The following is a 21,821-nucleotide window of genomic DNA, read 5'->3' on the forward strand; positions in this document are numbered from 1 at the left end:
AATAACAGGTAAAACTCAACTGAAAATCCGAAAACACAACAACAAATTACTAAACACAACAACAAAACAGAAAACACGGCAACGACATTAACCAAACCGGAAAAGGTAAGTACCCTCGGGTGACATGAATCGTCGCCGATTGGACAAAAGAACTGGTCCGTCCTTTGAACTGGAAAAGACAATGTTTTGAAAACATGAGCGCCATGGATGAGCAGGTTCACGCTGCTATTAATACTTCGATGCCGGACATTATTACGACGTGATACTGGATATGCTTTCGACATGCCGCCCGAGGGTACTTACCTTTACTGGTTTAGTTAACGTCGTGTTTTCCGTTTTGTTGTTGTGGTTAGTAATTTGTCGTTGTGTTTTCTGATTTGCGGGTGCGTTTTCTCTTTTTGTCGTTACGTTTTCGGATTTGCCGTCGTTTTCCGATTTGCAGTCGTGTTTTGTCTTTTGTTGTGTTTTCTGATTTGCTGTTGCGATTTGCACCTCAGGGCCACCGTAGCTCATACTAGAAATGAAGTGGAAATAAATGGACTGGGAGACTTAAGTAATTCAAGACCTACATTACAAAATATGGTGGTATTTCAGACTTGTTAAGGCCTTAATTGGGATTATCAAATTTTAGACTTTAAGACTCCCTGTAGGAAACCCTGTACAAATACGAAAATAAAGTTTGAGACAGAGAAAAAAAAATCAATGTTAGCTAAAGAAAAAAAAAAAGTTAAATTAAAGCTCTCATATTCACGTTAGAATATCATGCACTCGTGTAGGAGCGAGTATCTCGCTGAGACCAGGACCACAGGCGAGGAGGAATACCGGTGCTTTGTAGCTCTCACAGCTTCTCACTTCACATTATGGTTCATTTTATTAGTTTGAACAAGACGTTCGCAGAAAAGTTGGGCTAACAGGCTAAAGGTATCCGCAGTAGGTCAAACATACGGGAAGGTTAGCGTAGCTGACAGGCAAATGCCAAGAGAAGAAGCTAAACGGACACGTAACGTCCAATAATTCACCTCTGGCACAAGTTTAAGAGCTTACCTGCTATTTTCTAGTCTGCATAAAAACACAAATAGACCCAAAACGCCGGCATAAAACGTTTGAAGCCGAGCAGCAGTGGTTTAGAAAACACGAGCCAGGCGAACAGGAAGTGTGACGTGTCCGGCTCTGATTGGTCCTCCGTTTCACGCTTCCTCTTCCTCTCTCTCCCGATTGGCTGCGCTTCAGGCGTTTCCGTTTATCGCACTAATAACAGGTGCTGACGTCCCCCCACCGCATCAGCTGCAGCGCATTTGTAATTGAATGCTCATTCGACTTGAAATAGTTTTAGTTTAGTTTCTACAAGACTTTACATAAAACTTTACACACATTGATTTGGAATTTAGAATGTTTATTAGATTAGATTAATTGGGAAAAATAAGAAAAGACTGTCCTGAATCCCCTTAGTGTTGTCCCTTTGTCATTATTATTTACCTTTTGTACTTAAGTTTAAACTGATAATAATGCATGTATGTTTGTATGTGTATATGTATATATTTTATGTTTGTGCTGATGTCCAATTCTTCCTCATGTTTTTGTATATATCACAGTTTTCAATACAAAACAAACAAAAAACACATCTCTAATTTAACTTTGATGAACTTTCGCTTAAACTTTAATGAGGATGAATTACATTAATTAGGCTGGAGGATCAGCTTTCTCACAGCAGACCAGTCATCACGAACTCCAGCGAAAAGGAACATAAAATCACCGATTTGCACTCCAGCTAAGATGGAGTGCAAGTGTTGTGTTGATTTTGGTGAATACTGTACATACCTAATTGTGAGTGTTCCAGCTCAGTGATAAGAAAAAAACAACAAAAAATGTTTCGCTTTCTTTATTAATCCCATTTCGAAACAATCCAAACGACACACATCAACATTCACATACTTTGGCTGCACTTTTGTTCTGTGCACCATTGTCCAGAGGAAAGAAAAAAAGAAAGAAAGAAAGACGGAAAACAACTTTAAAGTGTTCATTCTAAAATGACACATCCACAGTTTAACAAAATAAGGTACAAAAGAAACAACACAAACAAAAACAAAAAACAAAACAGAAAAAAGGCTCTTTTTGGTATGTATGGACAGGGTTTGGGAATATTTTTCTCCTCAGTGTGAATGTTCTGCATTTTGGAATGAATTCCCTCATTGACCGTTTAACACACAAGACAAATCCATGTAATCAGTAGTCCAAAAAAATAAATTACAGACAATACTGACAGACCTTTTCAAAGAATTAGTATTCAAGACAAACACAACAATCTACGATGCCAACAGTTCAAATGTTCTGGAGGAATTTTAAAAATACAATGGTTGTCTTACTGTCACCTCACTATGTATTATATTGGTAAATGTGCATGAAGACTTTGGTTTATTCAAAAGCTGCGTGTTACAAGTAATACAAAAAAGACTAACAATAATTTAATAATTGCAAGACGAGCCAAACTACATAACCCAACTTTAAGTGTAAGAGTAAATGAGTTGTGTATTTTTATGTGCCCAAAATACAGTTTTTACCACTGTACAGCAAAAAAAACAAACAAACAAACAACAACAAAAAAACGCATCCTGTTATCTGTATTGTGAACACTGGTATATTGTGCGATGATGGATATAAGAATAAACGTGTGCTACGTAAATGTAAATGGACAAGGAAGCATACTGTGATATCAGTTGACCTCTGCTCCCAAATCGTTCTGTTTCCACAAGATTTCTCCACCACCGGTCATTGTAAACTGGACCTGCATTGTACCTTCCGCCTGAAGTAGTTTCACTCTTGTTATCATGCCTGACTTGGCCTGTTTTGATGCATTTCTTACATTGGGTAAAGCAAGTATCCTGAAAACGTGGAATGCACATATTGACCGGCATAAAGTCCGGCCGCCTGCTCCGACGGAAGCTGCATGTGCACGGTGTCTCCTTTTCTTAACGGGAGTACTGCACTCCCCGAAGCCTGGTCCAGCAAGCCCTTTTTGTACTCGTCGTAAGTGTACATTACTGGCTCGTTGTTCTTCATCAATGCCACCCAAACGTTACCTCCTTTGCAGTGGACATGGTAAGCAAAGTAGTAGATCCCTGGGACGCTGCAGGTGAAAATACCGCTCTGGGGATTGTAGTCCTGGTTGCCGTTGTGTAGGAGTTTATCGAAGACGATGGGGGAACCAACGGAAGGAAATGGATTGGTGAGCTTTGCCGTGAACGAAGGCATCTCCAGACTAGCTCCCCCGATTTCACCTCCATTCTTCGTGTAACCTTGTTGTGGGCCGGTGTACGGGCCGGTAGCGGGGAGAATCTGTCCGAGGTCGGGTGATACGGCAGATGGCCCCGGAGGACCGGGAGGCCCGGGTTGTCCCGGTTGCCCAGGAAGTCCGGGAGGGCCACTGGGCCCTGGGTTGCCTTGAGGACCAATGTGACCGGGGGGTCCGGGGTTTCCTTCGCCGGGATATCCAGGTTTACCAGGAACGCCCGTTTCACCTTTTGGTCCTGGGAGCCCAGGAGGACCGATAGGACCTCCCGGTCCCATAAGCCCGGGAATGCCTTGAGGTCCCTGGTGGCCTCGGTCTCCAGGCTGTCCTCCCTCTCCTCGTGGTCCCGGTAATCCCGAGGTGCCAGGGGCACCAGGCAAACCCCTGCCTCCGGCTTCACCTTTGGGGCCGATTGGCCCCTGTAAGCCTCTTGGTCCTGGCTGTCCGACTTCTCCGGGCCTGCCCGAATGTCCCGGAAGACCGGAAGGCCCTGTTTCACCCTTTGTACCCGGAGTTCCCCTCGGCCCCCCAGCGCCATCCTCTCCCTTTTGTCCAGGGAAGCCAAGACTACCAGGAAGCCCTATTGGACCAGGCGGGCCTGGCATTCCACTAGGACCGGTTGGGCCGATGACCCCCGGAGGACCTCCATGACCTTTATCACCTTTTGGGCCCGGCGGTCCGGGAAGGCCAGCATGTCCCTTGTGACCCTTGGGTCCCGGGAATCCCGGTTTACCATAACCTGGCAGGCCCGGGCCACCCGGAAACCCAGGAGGGCCTGGTTCTCCTTTCCCTCCGGCAAACCCTGGTTGCCCTCTGAAACCATCTTTACCCGGTTTTCCGATCCCCGGTATGCCAGGTTGTCCCGGTTGGCCTCTTTCCCCGCTCGGACCCATTGGTCCCGGTTCTCCAGGAGGACCAGGTTTTCCAGGGATCCCTGGTTGCCCGGGAAGACCGTTCAGGCCGGGTTTACCGATGCCGGGCATTCCTGCCTGTCCAGGTGGACCTGGTGGGCCACCAGGTCCTTTCAAACCCGGAAGGCCTGGCACACTGAATCCTTTCTCTCCTTTGGGGCCCGGAAAACCGGGAGATCCCGGTGGACCTTTTTGGCCAGGCTCCCCCAGAGGTCCTGGTGGCCCCGGCAGCCCATGACCTCCTAGTTTGGAAATCCCGGGGAGTCCTGTGGGGCCCGGGAGCCCCGGCGGCCCAGGTAGACCGGTTGGTCCTTCGCCGCCACTGGGGCCAAAGTCACCTTTTGGTCCGGGTAATCCTGGTCCTCCGGGTTTCCCCGGCAATCCTGGCATTCCGGGCTTTCCAATTCCTGGGTAGCCCTGAGGACCAGTGGGCCCCGGCTTTCCTGGCAAACCTGGCAATCCTTGGCCCGGTAGCCCAGAGGGACCCTGCGGTCCTGGGGGTCCCGCTGGTCCCGGTGGGCCCTGAATTCCTTGTGGTCCCTCTCTGATGCCTTCTCCACCGGGACGGGGTGGGGGCCCTTTAGCTCCTCTGGGGAAAGTTGGTCCCTCTCGGATGCCTTCTCCACCGGGACGGGGTGGGGGTGGTCCTTTAGCTCCTCTGGGGAATGTTGGTCCTGAAAACGAGAGGAAACGTAAGGAGGTCAAAGGTTCAAAAGTGTTCTTCTAAAGCAGCTTAGAGTTGCCTGCCTGTTTAAATGAGAGGATCTTTCCTCATTGACCTCACCTTTGCTGTCGGTCAGCGGCCTCTCTTTGCCCATTTGCAAAGGCAGCTGAGGAAACTCTTTCCCATACTGAGTCAGCAACGGTGCCTCCTTGCCGTACGGGAGGTGAGGCATCTCATTCCCAAGAAACTGCTGCTGAGGATATCCATCGTTGTATTGTGGCAAGGGCTGGTGCTGCTGAGGCGGCTGTTTCTGTCCGTAATACGCCCCGCCATGAGCCAGATGTAGTAAACACAGCTCGAACGCTGCGATGAGCAGACAACAGGAAACGAGGGGAACGGCCACCATTTTCTGTAGTAGGGAAGGTAAAACAAGCACATTTAAAGTATTCTGCGGCCTTCATTTGGCTTCAAGTTGCTGCTAATGCTCAAGTTAAAAATTTACTTTCCAGTAGGTCATCGATAACAAATTAGATTATGGTCCCGCAGTCCCGCAGTCTCACCAGCTGTGCTCTCACATAGCTGCATAGATATATCCACGAGCCAGCAGCTTAAGTGTTATGAAACCCAATGTGGTCAAACGTCAAAAAATAAGCTGAACTCCTCCACTGCCCATGTCCTCTCTTCCTCTTGTGTACACATCTACTCAAAAACGCTGTGTAAAAGTCTCAGACTCTTGCATCCTTGAAGTGAATTACACAAGTATATTCTACAATTAAGAGGCCCCGCAGGGGGATGCGGGCTGTTTCGAACATAATCCTTAATCTTTTAAACATGTGTGCACTAAAGAGGTGGGCAGAGCACTGCCAAGAGCACTGTGTGAAAAAGGGCCATGGGCGAATGTATGTTTTCCTGAGCCGCAGTATTTGTGTGTTCTGAAACGGGACCAAGGAGATCAAAGATTTTGGAGCGCTGCAATAATTGGAATAAGAACATCGCATTCTTTAGGACAATTATTTTCCAAAAAAACAAAAACAAAATAATAATAATAAAAAGAAGCAAGCCACAGCTGGATGCCTAGAGTGGAATATTTTTAGACTAGAGGTACTTATCTGTGTAGTCTAGCTGCTCGGTAGGCGAGTTACAAAAGATTCTACAGTAAGTGTGTAGGTATGGTGGACTGATGAGTCTCACACACACGTCTTGAGTTTAACTACCTTGAAATTAGGTCGCGATGTTTGGAATTTTCCCCCCTCTCCAACTAAAGATCCTCTCCCACCTCTGGCCTGGCCTCCTTAGTCAACTTCCTCCTCTCCCTCCCCTTTCTTTAGGTCTCTTCTCGGGGTCTTTTCCAAGGCATGAGTGGGGCGGCGGCCATGCAAGTGATCCGGCCAGGTGGCGGTAGCTGCAGTCCCGCCGGGCCCTGTGAACACACGAGCGTCGGTTTCAATAAATGTTGGGTGGCGACCTTTTGTAACAAGAGTCCGCCGTCCCCACCTGGCAGACACGCTCGCTTGGTACGTGCAATGTGACCTCATTTAATAAAGTCTCACTCAAAAGGTTAGAAATCTTGCTCAGTTATAAGCTAGGAGTGAATGTGAATCTTATGTGCGACATGTCACTTACAAAATTCTCACTGATCTAATTGAATCAAGTCTTTTGCGTCATTGCATGTGCATACATCGCACATGCAATGACGCAAAAGACTTGATCATCCAGCACCATGGACAGTGACGTTACGCTGAAAGCCCCTATAGGGCCTCTGATGTGAACCGACCTGAGTATGGGAAATGCAGAGGCAGCCATATTTAAACATAGATTAGATGATGATGAGATAAAATGAGATGAACAGAAATGTTTCAACATTTTGGTAGATAGATAGAGGGCAAACTAAAGAACTGGACTTGCAGTGACACACTAAAACAAGAGGATGGATGGTGTCAATGCGAAGACAACAAACTGTCAGAGAAGTTTTACATTTCTATTGAAGGTTTTGTAGATTTCATTGACATGGGAAAGTTCCACGCAGGCTCCGATTAAAAGCAGCTTGACGACGGCTGACTTAAATTCAGTCCTGGTTTAATGTCACTTGCTATTAAGGCCACACTCAGCCAGTTGCTTTTCATGTTTCCCCGAAGCCCAGCTCTGGAGCAGATCACTTCCAAAACATATTTTTCCCATAGAAAAACCAGCAGGAGATCGATCCGCGTGCATCGATCTTCCAAATTGAACATGATTTCACACACCGAGACGTGAAACTGAGCGCCGCTGCAGCCCAAACGTCTTGGGCCCGAAGCGAGGAACACATGTTTGGCAAGAAACCCAGACGACCTCTGTAAGACAATAAGTCGCCAAAACAAAGAGGACGGGCCGGTTCTTTGAAATTCATCCGACCACCAAGGATACATCAAACTGCGGGGCTTACGGAGACAAAGCAGGAAAGGAAAGGAAAACACATCTTGTTCCTTTTACAGTATCATCCGCATGAGTAACAGAGAAAGTTTGAGTCTCCGGGACACATGTGACAAGGTTAAAGTTACCAATTACATCAAATATGATGACTAATTGTTTTTATACGGTCTGGCTTGTGGGATACAACGGTAGCCAGCTCAACGACCACAGTTGTTTTGCAGATATTCTGAAAGGTGGTTTCCTGTAAGCCAATATGAAAATGTTGATGACTCATCCAGTACTCGGGAGGCCTTTACTAATTTGGCATCCAGTGATATACTTTCAGAATATTTTCTGTTCAATAAGATCACACAAAAGTATTCTTGAGCTTGATTCTACAAGGAATGCTACGACTTTAACGTACACCTCTGCCCTCTTCAGGTACCCGACTGCAGTTCTGTTTATTCTGTGCTTTATCAAAAATTCCTTGTTGTTAATTCATGTATTATTGAGTGAGTCCAAACAACACAACACAATTTCAAGAATTACACGCTGGTAATTTGTTGAGAAAATGTTACAAAATAATCAAAAGTCAGTGTGAAATGATACCACATGAGATTAATTAGATCCCGCCAAACACTGTGTGCCCTGAATGCCCCGACTGGCCTATTTACTCCAGTGTATTCATCAATTACTTTTACTACAGTGTTACTACGGAGAGGCTTTGATTACACAAAGTCCGTATCATCGGTCATCTTTTGGTTTCCAGACGGCGTAATGGGAAAGTCATTAAAAGAGTCTGGACCACAGAGTGAAACTGTGATAAGTATTGAGTTTGAAGAACATTACGCTGTCTGCATGTTCAGTTTTCATACAACATATAGTTATTTTTGTTCTTGTTTCTTAACGTTTTCGGGTTCTTTTGGAAGTTTTAACAGGTGATTTCAAAATCCCCAAACCCTTTGATAACTTATTGATTTCTTATTCATTTCTGATATACTTTAGTTTCAATAGATTCTTCTTGTTTTTGGATCCCAGCTTTGACTTTTTGAGGGTTGACTGTTTTATAAAGTGTCTATGTGTCACATAAAACTACTCACTTTCATTTAGCGGGAGAGAATTTCCCAGACAGCACGTCAGACAGTTTTTGAAGAGAGAGCCGTTTAAAATGCATCGCAATCCTTGTTATGGCTGCAGCTTGTCAATGAATGGAAAATATACGAGGGCTCGCATGGCTCGACAAGAAACTATCTCCTCTCGACAGCTAAAACCAATTAGAATCCGCTTACGACCCCATTTATTTTCTGCCCTTTCGTCTTTCATCTCAGCTTTTACTGAAATCTCTTCAGACACCTCTTCGCCCCTCGCCCTGATGACAATCCAATGCAACAAAGAACGCTCGCCGGTTCCTCTGAACCTCCTTGCCAACGCGTAGAGCCGCGGCCCGCCCCGCTTGGTGATGAGCCACAAGCCTTTTATCACCTCCAGCGCGGCTTTGAAAATAATCACATTTCCATTTCTCCTCCGTGTTCCTCCTCCTGACCGATTCCAGATGGGGGGACTCGACCGATCCATAAACAAACGATGAGGAAGAGAGGCATGTCATTGCTTACAGGCCCGAGTGCCAGTCTTAATTGCTTGCGGTCGGGTCCGCTAGCTTTCGCGTTTCGAACGCGGCGCAGAGGCCCCTTCATTTTCAATGAGAGAGGGACGCTAACATGAAATACGATAAAGACACTCGGGTTACAAGTCATTTCGGCAGGCTGTATTTCCTCCATCACATCATCTATTTGTATGGCCTATACACCAATCAGCCACATCATTATGACCTCATTATGACATCAAAGATATATCATTCACATGAATGCCAGGTCCAAAAGTTTCCCAGCAGAACATTGAATTGTCTGTAACTGTAACAACCTTAAAACAAAATAAGATTATTAACATCATAAGGGAAAGTTGCAAAAGACAAAGGTTACTATTGTGCTCAAATAGTTTTATGTGAATCAAAAAAACATAAAAAAATAAAAAAATAGGGACCATTATAATGTTTCACTCGTGAAAAATATCTAATGCAAATTTAGTTTTACATTAATTTGACTTGAATTGATCACTACCAGTTCTTGATTTGGCTTTTTATTATTATTATTACCATTACTGATATTTTAACTTGTGTATTAAAAAATATGTGTGAGTTTTCTATTTGGAAGGTCTTTTTTAAAAAAAAAAAATACCTGTGAGTATTTTGTCAGGGCCGTGTGGAAAAGCTTCCACCCGCATGCTTACAAAAGCAAAGGAATGCAACAATCAGCTGACAGCAGCCCAGTAGCCAAGACAACATCTGGGGAACGCACCTGTGTGTGTGTACGTCTGTGACTATTTGCACAAAAGTGTGTGAGCCAACACTGTGTATTGCGTGACCTTAATAAGAAAAAAATACTCCACCTCTCCAGTTACTCTCTCGGGCGACCGTTGGTGCTTATGCTGCAGGTGTGCTCAGAGTTTCTACAGGCACATACTTGAGGCCAACAAACACTCACTGTATCTAGAGCGGAAACTATAAGCTGTTAGTCAACGACTAGAACATTTTAAGTGTTTCTTTTATTCAAGCCAAAATGTAGAAAATACAGGGGTTTCTTTCCCAGAAGCCCACTCCCAATGCAAATACAGCAGGTAGTAAGGGAGTCGGTGCATTAGGGGGCGCCAAACTCCATTCCAGAGTTCAACATATAACCCATCAATACTCTGATCTGTCAGTCTGTGTTGTTCTCTGGTATTTTCCAAAGACTAGGTGGAGAACCAAAAGAGATTCCAGTGGCAAGAAAACACCTAATCATCCTGACAAAGGTTGTGTTTGTTGGCTGATATTATTTATGTTTTTTGGTGCAGTTAATACTGGACGTTGTTTTCGTCATATTCTGAGTACAGTGTTGTTTTTCTTCACTGCTGTCTCAAGCAAAAAGCAAAATTATCCTAAAAGGAAGGGAAAACACTGAGTTTTCCACGCACTTCGACAAATGAAGCAAAAATGTGCTCGCCCGCTCCACCCTGTCGAGTTCGACCTCCGCATCCTACTTTGCTCTTTTTCAGCATTCCTTCACACCTACTCGATCTCTTTGCGGAGCTAAGGCCGGACACGTTGTCCGTGGCCTCGGATTGGACGACTAGAACGAGGGGTTACCTGACCTTCAGGTGGATTTGCAAAGACTTAATTTGTGGGGTTAAGTAACACCCGACTTCCTGCCCCACCGACCTTTGACACGCACATACCTACATGCACGTAATTGCAGTTATTCGTCCTTTCCATTCGCGCGCACATCCGCCGAGTCTGTCCGACCTCTTCACCCATCCTCATTGACAGATTTTCCCTCCCCTACAGTTCTGGGAACCACAAGTAACCGAATGTCTGGCCACAGTTTTCATCTCAGGCAAAGACTGGATCGGGAGGAGAATTATTTTCCTATTAGCCTTTGAGTTCTGTCAAAACAGAGTATCTGATGTCAGTGGACGGCAGTTAATAGCGACTCAGAACTGAGAAGCACTTTAGATTTTATGTACTTCTCCGGAGGTTGTTTCCATGTTTCGAGGCAAAGAATCGTGGGAAAATCTTAACTCAGAAGACGCTAATTTCACATGATGTGTTACGCTGTATTGCACAGCAGGAAGGTAACACTTGTTTTTCTTTTTTTTTTTTTTAGACATTTCTTTGACTCTGAGCGTCAGATTAATCCAGATCTTTGCCTGAACCTTTTTCTTGCTCGCCCTCATGTTTGCACTGGCTCTTGAGTGGACGCCATGCTGGTGAATTAATATTTTTATAGGTGATAACTATGTTTGGTCAATAATCGGATCAGATGACTTATAGTATGCTGAAACCACACACCGCTGGAGAACTGAGCAGTTACTGCATTTAGTAGTCAGGGTTACCCCTAACCCTAATCCTTAGCCTAACCCTAATCCTTAGGGTTAGGGTTAGGGTTAACCTAACTACTAAATGCAGTGACTGCTAACCCCTAACCCTAATATTCTCATTCTTACACCACAAAATGATCTGATGGTTGACTAGTTACTTGTCTGACTTAGATTTTACTTTAGGAATTTGCAAGATTAGCTCACAAACCCTATCAATAAATGTTAAGGACTAAAGATGCTCCCAATCTGTGGCCCGGGTTTATTTGGGGCAACTGGCGACATTTTAGAAGTCAGTTTCCAAATGCAGAAAACAACAGGTGAACAGAAATGTGCCAGTTCCAGTAAACCCAGAATTCTTCTCTAAATGTACGAAGGCCTAAAGAGGACAAGTATTATTTAATATATCATACAAAACAAACTTACTTTTTACTTCACAGATTGAAATTAAGTTTCAAGATGCTTCTTCCGCCTCCGCCAGCGAGCCTAATAAAGGCCTGGAATCACTTCCAAATAGACATGAAAAACCCGCAGGAGATTTCCACCGCTGTAAAATTAATCCTGTTGCGATTCAAACATGCAAGACATCAAAAATACAGCAGGAGTGGGCAAATGAAACCTTCCAGAGGAGTCGTAATTGGTGTAATTTGGAGGCTGGGAGCAGTATAATATTCAGAAATGACTGATTATATGTTGCTTTGAGAGAGGATCTCTTCGGGTTTATTGCTGGCAGTTTCACTACTCTGATGGTTTCCTTAAAGAAGTCAGCCACTAGCTTTGCATTCGCAAACTTTCTAGTTCCTTACGCGCACATCAATTTATTGAGACCATAAAGTGGCCCGGGGAACATTTATGCTCTGCTGCAACATGCGTTTGCTGCCTGACGGTGACAGTAACGTGATACGATGACAATCCTGGAAGGCTTAATGGGTTACACAGTCACACTGTAAAATGTGCCACTCACAGAAAAATATGATCCTTCATTTCCCCCACTGTCCAGATGTTTTTGCTGTGGAGTATTTACGAGAGATAATAAGAACTGTATTCCTTCCACTTAGGAGTTTAGATAAGGGATACTTTGCAATAAATCTGAAAAATTTAAAGGCCTGGAGTGACATTTTGAAAAACAAGCGAGCACTTATGGCACAACAAGAAGGTAGCTAATGGGGAGAAAGGTAGAAAAGAAAACGCAAAAGGCAGCACAAAACTGACTTATATTTTGAAACATTTCTACAGCTGCTTGGCGAGAAACTGTCAGGAAAAATGAACAAATATATATAAAGTCACAGCAGACTAACAAAAGCAAACTTGGAACCTGGATACAAGTTAGGGTTACACACTTCCACTCAAGAAGAAACAGGAAACTTTAGAAAGAGCATCCTGTGGTATTAATAATCCAAAATTAAAGGAATACTTGTTTTGTAGAAAATGGTGATACCATAATAAGTCAGTCCAAGAAAATCTCACCGCTCTTGTATCCTTTAATCTAATAGCTATGTAGCAAGAGCAGCTGGTTAGCCTAGCCTAGCTTAGCACAAACACTGACAATAGACAGAATCAGCTTAGCCTGTTTAAAACTAATTAAAGATATGTTAGGTTTGAGCTTCTCTGAGGCTTTGTGACATTGGCTGGTTTTGGTCTTTCTAAGCTAAGTAGCTTCAGATTTAGCATGCTAACGACGCAACCCTTTTCAGCAATTTGCTCGTTCTCAAGTGGACTCACTAAACAGAAGTTGCACAGATATTCTGGCATCTGCTCCACGTCCGTCTTGTTTCCTCGCAACGTTTATTTTACATCCATATGCAGTCAATTCCTGTTCAAGAACATGTGTCACATTTTCTTTCGCTGGACAGTAACAGTATCTGCTCCCAAAACTCAAGGCCACGTGAGAAGATCCAGAATCCAGATACCCTCCGACCTCTGGACTCAAACAAACAACACAACACATACTTCAGTAATCACCATTTTTAGGAAAATGGACCCAAAACCTTTTAGATTACATCCGTCTGATTTAGTTGAACAGTATTAGCCAGAAACCGCAACATTTCTATTTCTTCCGTGCTGTTGCGAGATACTTTCACAGCAGAAAATGGAGCAAAAGGAACAAAGGAAACAAAAGTCCCATGGCTTTATCTTGGTTAATGCATGCTGGAGTGAAACAGGGACTCCCAACTGTTTCCTGGCAGGTGCACGTTCACATATAACGTCAAGCTATGCTGAGAGGATAAAGAGAGAGTTTGCATCATCAAAGCTCTTTTTAACCTGACTCAGAAGCCTCATGATTGAAAACACTCACTGCATGATAGGAAAAGACGGAATTATTTCCTGAGGAACGACATTTCCACTTCTGTCTCACTTCTCAGCGCCACCATCCTGCCAGACAGCCTACCCCTCAAACTGTTTTTTTTTTTCCTCATCCAGGTTTTCTCTTCTTTACGTGGGACACTGAAAACCACAACAACCGCAACACTTAATCCTTTTCTTCCTTGGCCTGCGTGCAACTAAAATTTCTAAGATGTTAAGGCATTCCACTAACTGCTGCTAAATCCTGTCAAGATGCTGCACCCTGCATTTACTTTAACAAGCTTAAGACTGACTTATTCTTCCCAGGTGCCTCTTTTGGGTTTTCTGGATAAGTATCAGGCATTATCTGCAAAGACTGCTGTCAGCGGACCACTCGCGGCACTGTGTTTGGTGAAGGGGAGTCTTATGAAACATTTGCTTCCATGTTGAATAATCCAAAAAATGAATAAATCAGACAAAGGAGAAAAGGGAAGTTTGACAAACACACAACCTTAAGCTAGGACATGCCTCATGCCTGGATGCATCACAACCCCTAAAAAGTCCTGCTGTGCCAGCGTCGACGCATCACTTACCTCTGTGTGTGCTGCTGCAGGGTGGAAGTACCACAGAGCTATGAGGAGTTTGAGACAGACGCTGAACAGAAGCCCCCGGTGAGGGTTTGGCTTTTATCTACAGGTGGGTGGAGCTGCACGAGCTGCGGATCTGTGCATGTGAGAGAACGGAGGGAGCAAAAACGGGATCCGTGTGAGAGAGAAACCGCCAGTGGAACTGCATGTTTGCAGCATTAGAGGTTATTATACACAGACACAGAGTGCAGGGGAAACAGGAAACCCAATCAGCTGCACAACTATTTATCACGAGGAGGAAGATCCTCGTTTGACTTGGACCCCTCGCCACATTCTTTGCATGCAGAAAGATTTAAGGGCTGGGTTTTACTTCGGTTGGCCAGCCCTGGCTGAGGTCAAGCTCAAGCTGAGAGGGGAGGTTTTTGTGGCAACCGCAGTACACACACAGGAGTCCATTTTTCTAAGGACTTCCAAAGAGACACGGATGACAAACCAGAGACACTTGGTATTAATAATTGACTTTCCTCCTGTGTTTTCACCTCGGCCGTGCTCGCAGCTCAGCGAGGCTGCACTTTCACATGCTCTTACGCAGGAATGCAGGAATTAAATGGGACATTTCTTCGTCCAATTACGCTCCAAGTGTTAAAACAAGACCAGAAAGCTGTTTCCAGCGCGCGGCCGACGCATGATTCATTTCAAACATGCGAATGTTAATCATTAAAACGTCTGGATTCGCTCAAAAAATGTTAACGTCTGCGAGGAATGTCGACAGATTTTGAGAACTTAACGATACTTCTGCCATGTTTCTGGAAATACCATGTCAACAGCTCATCAAGGCTTCTGCTGCTGAAACGGGCTATGGACTACGCTTTCCGTTTTTGTGCGATGACACATGAACACACTAACCCCAACGCTAACCCTAACTCATTATGCCATAAATTCATTCATTAAAAAGCTACAACCAGTGCCACTCTCCTCATACCTTATTAACCAATGTCTCCTTCAGGAGTTATGCACAATTAAAGCTAACCTCCTCACCATAGTGGTTTGCAACTGGTTCCAAGTGTCCTGATAATCCACAATGTTCGACATTCAAATTAGCAAATCTGCAAAAAGTCCCAAATTTTTGGATTTGGACATGATTTTGTAATCATATTTTGGATGCAGTGGAGGTTTCCAAAAAAATTGATGCCACCACTAAGACGGATTTTCGCCAAAGAAACTCAAGACTCTAAAGGGGACGAGCTAAGCTAAACTAAGCTAAGCTAAGACCTCCCACGCAGCTCTTCCCGAGGTTGAAACTATTCTTTGCTTTTATCCAAATTCTTCACTGTGTCGAAGCGAGAACCGGAGTCAGCGGGGGAGAGCACGCACGCTCTGTGCAGCTGGTTCAGATTTGAAGGAATTATTCTTCGTGCTTTTGTTTGTGTTGCTATTTTAGTTCTTTAACGCGTTCTCATGCCGTGGCTGCTTGGAGAGAAAACATTTTGGTTTCCCCTCCTCGGACCGACTTCACTGTCAGCTTCTCTGCGTCTGATCTCACCGTGCTAATTTGCGCTTGTTAAAGTCATTCGCAATGCAAATAGTCACGACTTCGCTCTCTGATCTTGCTAATGTTGACAGAAAAGGACAGTACCGCACTGCCACGAAAAAAGGCAGCGTTTGTATCGCTACTTAAAAACGAATCTTCATTTATCACTATCCAAAGAGTAGGAATCTGTTTTCCCAGCAAACATTAGAAGAGAACAAGAGACATTCAGCTGCATGGAAATACTGACCTCATACCTGTCTGCATGCATAATTCCTGCGCGGGTGGTTATTAGCCCGCCACTTAGAAGTCAAGGCCAAGTTGCTGTAGCAGCTCAGGCAGATTCTTATTACTCCCCGTTTCCTGTTCCTCAATCATCTAGCTTTCTTCTTCAGTTGGCAGCTTGTAGTCATGAGGGGACTGAGGAAGAGAAGCTGTTGCAATAGAATTTGTGCTTTATATCTCATTTGTTGCTGGCTTATGTGTTGTGAAGTGGAATTAATACTGATACGTGATTAATCTAGTCACCGTGAATGCAGTTTGCCGGTGGATATTGAGCAACATTTCGCAAAAGCTAGAAATATGTTATGCTCCAAAACACCACATGAGAATTAAGTAGAAAGGACATAGGAAGGCGGTTCTATCTGTTTTCCTGGAACCTTCTCTGACACGATGGTTTGAAGTTGGAGAGTTTGGTGCTACCCTGGTGGGGATGTCGCTCTTCAACGGCATTCATTAACCACCCCTCAACAAAAAAAAAAAAAAGACTGGAGCAAAGAAAACACACAAAAACAGGCGGAGACAGTTCTGCAGCAGCGTATACCGACTTCAGATTGGTCACCTGACTTTTTTCCTTTTAGCAGAGCCACAACCGTCTGTTGGAGCATCTCATAAAGTCTCGAAAAATTCTGCAGACCCTGCCTTTCCTCCTTCGCACGTCATGGTTATTCGGCAGAGTAAGGACTCAGGAATTCATTTAGATTTTATGAGTGAGGAATACAGTGGAGCAGGCATAAATTTAAACTAATTTGCCAGCAGGAAATAGTTTGTTCTTGTCTTCCTCTTTCGAAAAAAAAAAAGAAGCAATTGTTGCAACAGTGGAGCGTAGGTTAAAATAAAAGCAACCAAACTCCAAAACAGTCCGGGGTAGATCAGAGAAAGCCAACAGGCCAATCATCTTTACAGCCCCTCGGGTTTAATGTGTGTGCACATGCTTCATGCGCTAATTTGTGAATGGCCAACAGAGCTGCGTCCTCCATCCTGTATCTGGTTTTTGTTCTTCGTGGAGGTTTTTGGCTCATGAGAGACTTTCAACAGATGCGTCTCCTGACTTCAGTTGCATGATGTCATGACATGAAACGATGCAAACGAATACCAGTTGCAGCTGCAGGCCAAGAAGGCTAGGGTTAGTCCTCCTGCTTGGAACTGTGTGTGTATATATATATATATATATATATACGTTCCCAGTCACAACGCACAGTGCATATGGTGTACAACGTAATAGGTTATACATCAGTCAACAGGGTCTGCAGTACTTCCTCATGGCGGAACACGCGAACCCACTGATTGCTGCTGGAAGCAGTTACTTACCGCGTTGACGAGCTGTTTGTGCTCTCGCAACCGCCTCTGAATTTTTCTGTCTGGCCGGTAATCCCGTCGTCTCGGAGGCCGCAACCTGAACGTTCCTCTCCATCTCCTTTGGGGAACGGTTTGGGGGAAGGCACCCCAAGAAATACGGAAAAGACGACATACGCTCTTCGTTTCATCTTTTCAGTAGTTGCTGAGAGGACAGAGACGAGCTACGAACATTTATTCCAATTGGAGACGTGTGCCCACCACAGGTGTTACTAATAACATTAACAATGGCTCTGTTCAAGTATCCCTCTAAGCCATGGCAGGGTGACAGTGAGGCCTTGGTTTATGGTTTTCTCTCATTTAAATATCAGTAAACTAAGATTGACCCATCTCCATCTGAACTACATTTCCACTGTGTGCTTTAAGTTAGCAGAGCATGTTCGACTAGAGTTTAGCCACAGTGTCACAGCTGTCTTGCCGTCTCTGGATGTTCCAAGCTGTCTGGTTTTCATGATCGGTAACAATGCAACATGTGCTTGTAATATTTAATCATTTCTTGGATTTTAACTTTATACTCCGACATATTATTTCTGGGCAGAAATGCTTGCAGAGTTGATCCAATCCAAACATGCAGCTTTTACGGAGAATTTATGTGTCATTCCTGATGGAATTTGTACAACATATGGCGTGACAGGCTTTAACTTAAAATAGCATTTGCCGTGGTTTTCAAGAAAAACAGCAGACGTTTCAAAACATCTAAATTGCTCCAGAGGTCAAATATTATCATTAGCATCTAGGATTGAGGAAGCCTTTCACTGTAGCATGAGACATGTGGGGCTTGGGAAAACAGAATGCCAGTTGAGCCTCTTTGGGTTGGAGAAGAAATAGAATAAAGTGCATTCATGTAGTCACTAGTGTGTTTTCCTCTGGGCCAATTACAGGGTGAACGCATGCCAGTTCCATGTGATATCACAGGAAAAGGATCGTTAGACACCAACCACGTTTGCCGTCATTTCCTGCGGTCATTAAGTCTGCAGTGAAGGGGTTGTTTGGGGACAAACTGCCTCTACTCTTGTGCTGTCAGCCCGGTTTCCCGCTTTGTCTGGACCCTTAACAGCATGTGGAAGGTGTATGGACAACGTGGACGGCAGCCGTCCTGTTTGAATGTTTTCCTAAGTATGAGGCAATCGTCTAGCTTCGGCAGACCAGGATGCATTAATGACTGCAAGCAGCTCTGCTGGCTGAACAAAACGGTTGGGTTAGATTTCGTCCAGGGAGCATTACAATGAAGTTTCACATAGTGGTTCGCTGTTAGATATCATCAGTTTGTGATCAAAACGATTCCAGATGTGTTGTTATTAGCTTGTTTCGGTACAGCCTCAGTCGGTAATGCAGTGTAGCTATTGGTTTGTTATAGTTACCTGAATTTAAACTCAATTCGTAGGATTCCTGAAGAGTGGATTTATGAAGTCAAACTATGTGGCACTCGGTGCTGCCATCTTGCCAGGGCCTGACTCCATCTACAAGTGAAAAATAGTTACCAAGCAGCCAAGCGAGGTCAGCTATGCTGTGGGCAAGTTTGACATCGTCATCCATTTGGCGAAATAAAAGCCACTGAGCAATTCGAGAGAAGAAAAAAAAATTGAAGGCAGCATAATTCTGATATGTAGTATGTCCATCATGCCCTGCATGTCAGTTCATTGCTTCGTATTGCTGACTTCCATTATAGCCTGTTGCTCTTCCGCCGCTAGTTTGAACCCAAAATAACTCTAATACTCGGTGAATTCAAAAATTATGAAAGAGGCAGAAGGTGCTGAGACAGACGGCTAGCTCTACCTTGGCTACCTCTGAGAGTGTAAAACTTCAGCCTTCATATGGTTTAACTTGGTGGATACAGAGATTCACCCACATACAGTTGTTATAAATGGAGCTGTAAAGTTGAAAAGTTACTTAAAAAGTGAGATCGGATCTGGAGACGCATGTTAGTGCCAGGTCTGAGCACATGTACCTAAAGCCGGATCGGGTAGCCCAGGCCCCTTTTATAGACCCCTTCATGGCCTACGTCACCATGACGTCACAATATAAGCTGGAGGCAAAACTGTAGGGAAGCTATACAGTCAATGAGGCAAATACCATCACTGTCAACTGGGAAAATGTCATTTTGCTGTATTTTGGGGGCTAAAACTGAAAAAGGAATAACACGAAGTTTGAAGTTTTATTGCATGCCAGCCACTGCCAGTCGTGGATGACTTTGGTTGACCGCGATTAAAAGAAAGAATTGGGGTGAGACAATCATCAACAATTCTGTTTGCAGAGCATATCAGGTCAGATTAATATCTAATACTTCATCATTTTCAGCCTGGATAGTGTTATGGGTTAGACTAAATTGTGACTGAAATTATTTGGATCATTATTAGGAGGATTCTTGATACATGCTAATGCTAACTGCTAGCTAACTCAACATTAGTTACGTGTTTCAGGGGTGTCCCTCCACACTGGTTCCACTTACTTCTAATGTCGTTGTTGGAGAGGCTTCACTTGATAAAGACAGATCAGACTTCGTCCTCTCTGTGTCCTTTGGTCAAGTCGTCCATCCAGTGAGTGAGAGTGTAGGGGTCGGTGAATTTAGTCTCATTAGTCAGAGTCAATTTTTTAAAATAACACTCACAGTCTCGGGGAGTGAGTGTATTAATATATTCTCTAAGATATGCATTTTCCTTGTCCATTCCAGCCAAAACAGTCCATTGACATATGGTAACCTGCGTTTCCAGATCATAGTGTTTGAGATCTTTTGCCTCCGGCTAAGCCCCGAACAAACTGTGAAGGGGTCTATTGGTTGATTGGTATGCCATACACTTATGTTAGCCACCCAGAAATTTCTAGAACTTTGAAAATAACACATTACAAATAAATGCAAATACTCACAGGCAGATTTGAAAACGTCTTGGTCAGATTTGATCTGCTGTCGTGCCATGAATATAGAATATAGACAAAATTCAAGGCTTCTAAATACAAACTGTCTTTAATGTCAGATGTGAATATTTAATTTAATCCCTTCATTTCAAAAGCCTGAAGTCTCTAAACCTGGGTTGAGAGAATCCACACCGACACTAGTTTTAGGTTCTCAGTCACGGCAAAGCTCCTCCAGAGCCACGGAAGACATTAAACAACTGTTTTCACACAGGCTGAAAAAGCCTCGGTCAATAGAGCTATTGTGTACGGTTCTCTGTGTCCGTGCTTCTGGGCAGGAATGTTATGGTTACTAACAGCGGCACTGGAGTAAATCCATTTAAGAAAATGACCGAATTTAATCCATGGCTGTTTACCTTTTCTGCCTCTCTGCTGTCTGTCAGTCATCAGGTCCTATATGCTGCTCTTACTGTATGTACGCTCACAAAAATGCACACATACACACACATGGACGTGGCGGCGGCCAAAACCCCCTTTCCAAATAAATTTACTAGACGAGAGTAATTAGATTAAAAACCCAGGAAAAATACGTCACTACTCACATTTCGAGTGAATGAAAACATTTTTAATGATATAATTTCGAATCCTTAAATCAGTTAGAACGTCCTCACTTTTTGGGTTGTTAATACCCACTCTGAAGACAAAACTTTCCATGGCACATTCGCAGAATTACAGTGTTTTCCCACTTCCCTGTCAACCATGTTGTTATCTGACTCTCGGGGTACTTCGTCGGCCTTGAACATGGAGGTAATCTCTGTCCGTCAAGATTACTGCATGTGTACAGGAGAATACCGCAGCTTGAGGAGAGACTCCCTATCCAATGTTTTATTTATTTGGCTCTAAGTTTGAGCCAAACGCTTTGGTTTGCAATTCATTCCTCTGCCGCCCTTGGAATGGAGGCCAAATATGCGTGGACTGGAAACCCCCGGAGTTTTGATGGTGGGAAGTAAATTATTAAATTTTAGGTGGATCTGAGAAAAAGAAAAAATGGGAAGCTTGCTCACAGCTTAAGAAGCAGCTGAGTCACTGTCTGCTCATCTGGTTCTGTGTCTGGATGAAGTCTGGGCAAAATGGGTTTGAGGGAAATGTTTGCCCTTCGAGTTTGACAGAAATGATCGGGGCAACATTTGGAATGAAGGAAAACGTTTAAAAGCTGTTAGTGGAAAGTAATCGTGTTAAATAAGGGATTTGTAATTTTTAATGACCAGAAACTGGTCCCTCAAGGCCTGAGACTGCACCTTCAAATAACTGAAATGTAAATTTAAGTTAGGCTTGTTAAATGGTGTCATTATTGTGTACTCATTTGACATATAAATAAGCAAAATCAACCGAAAAGTCTTCAGTATTAAATGTCCCAACATCAAGATTGGACTCTTTCAACTGGTATTTCTTTTGCAACATAATTCTAAAAGGATCCAGACAGCATGAAATGGAACATAAACGAGTGATAAAACGAGTTTAACAGCGCTCCCTTTGGGAGTAGTAGCGGAACAGAACAGTGTGGATTAAGTTGCAATGAGCACTCGTGTCCAGGGGACCAAATCAATATTGGCTTTGTGTTAAACTGTGCGTTCTCACACTCAGATGACCTTAATAGGGCTAAAAATAAGATTAACAGCATGTTAGAGGTGTAATGGAGGCTTAGCTTCTCTGAACTATGTTCTGGATGAGGGCATTTCCAAAATTAAGCTTTATTTATACGCTGCACTGTTTCGTTTCC

At 43.9% G+C, this 21,821-nt stretch overlaps 1 protein-coding gene across 3 annotated transcripts; it reads right to left on the bottom strand.

The window, feature by feature from the left end:
• Positions 1 to 1,864: 1,864 nt before the first annotated feature.
• LOC125001177 (collagen alpha-1(VIII) chain-like) lies at positions 1,865 to 14,257 on the bottom strand. 3 transcript variants are annotated; one of them, XM_047577086.1, is made up of 4 exons: positions 14,035 to 14,257; positions 6,138 to 6,281; positions 4,982 to 5,270; positions 1,865 to 4,871 (listed from the first exon to the last, which is right to left on the bottom strand). In XM_047577086.1, the coding sequence occupies exons 3-4, from the start codon at positions 5,265 to 5,267 to the stop codon at positions 2,857 to 2,859; spliced, it is 2,301 nt and encodes a 766-aa protein (XP_047433042.1). In that variant the 5' UTR covers positions 5,268 to 5,270; positions 6,138 to 6,281; positions 14,035 to 14,257; the 3' UTR covers positions 1,865 to 2,856. The 3 variants fall into 3 exon arrangements, with proteins under 3 accessions (XP_047433042.1, XP_047433041.1, XP_047433043.1); XM_047577085.1 differs by having other exon boundaries at positions 6,076 to 6,281; positions 14,035 to 14,256; XM_047577087.1 differs by lacking the exon at positions 6,138 to 6,281.
• Positions 14,258 to 21,821: the final 7,564 nt, after the last annotated feature.

Source organism: Mugil cephalus, chromosome 23 (genome assembly GCF_022458985.1).
Source record: "Mugil cephalus isolate CIBA_MC_2020 chromosome 23, CIBA_Mcephalus_1.1, whole genome shotgun sequence".
Lineage (NCBI taxonomy): Eukaryota > Metazoa > Chordata > Actinopteri > Mugiliformes > Mugilidae > Mugil > Mugil cephalus.

Excerpts from the sequence above, each read along its gene's own strand:
- LOC125001177 (XM_047577087.1), bottom strand. The coding sequence starts at position 5,267 with ATGGTGGCCGTTCCCCTCGTTTCCTGTTGTCTGCTCATCGCAGCGTTC. Across the intron at positions 4,872-4,981 it reads GCCGCTGACCGACAGCAAAG|GACCAACATTCCCCAGAGGA; the intron begins GTGAGGTCAATG and ends TCTCGTTTTCAG.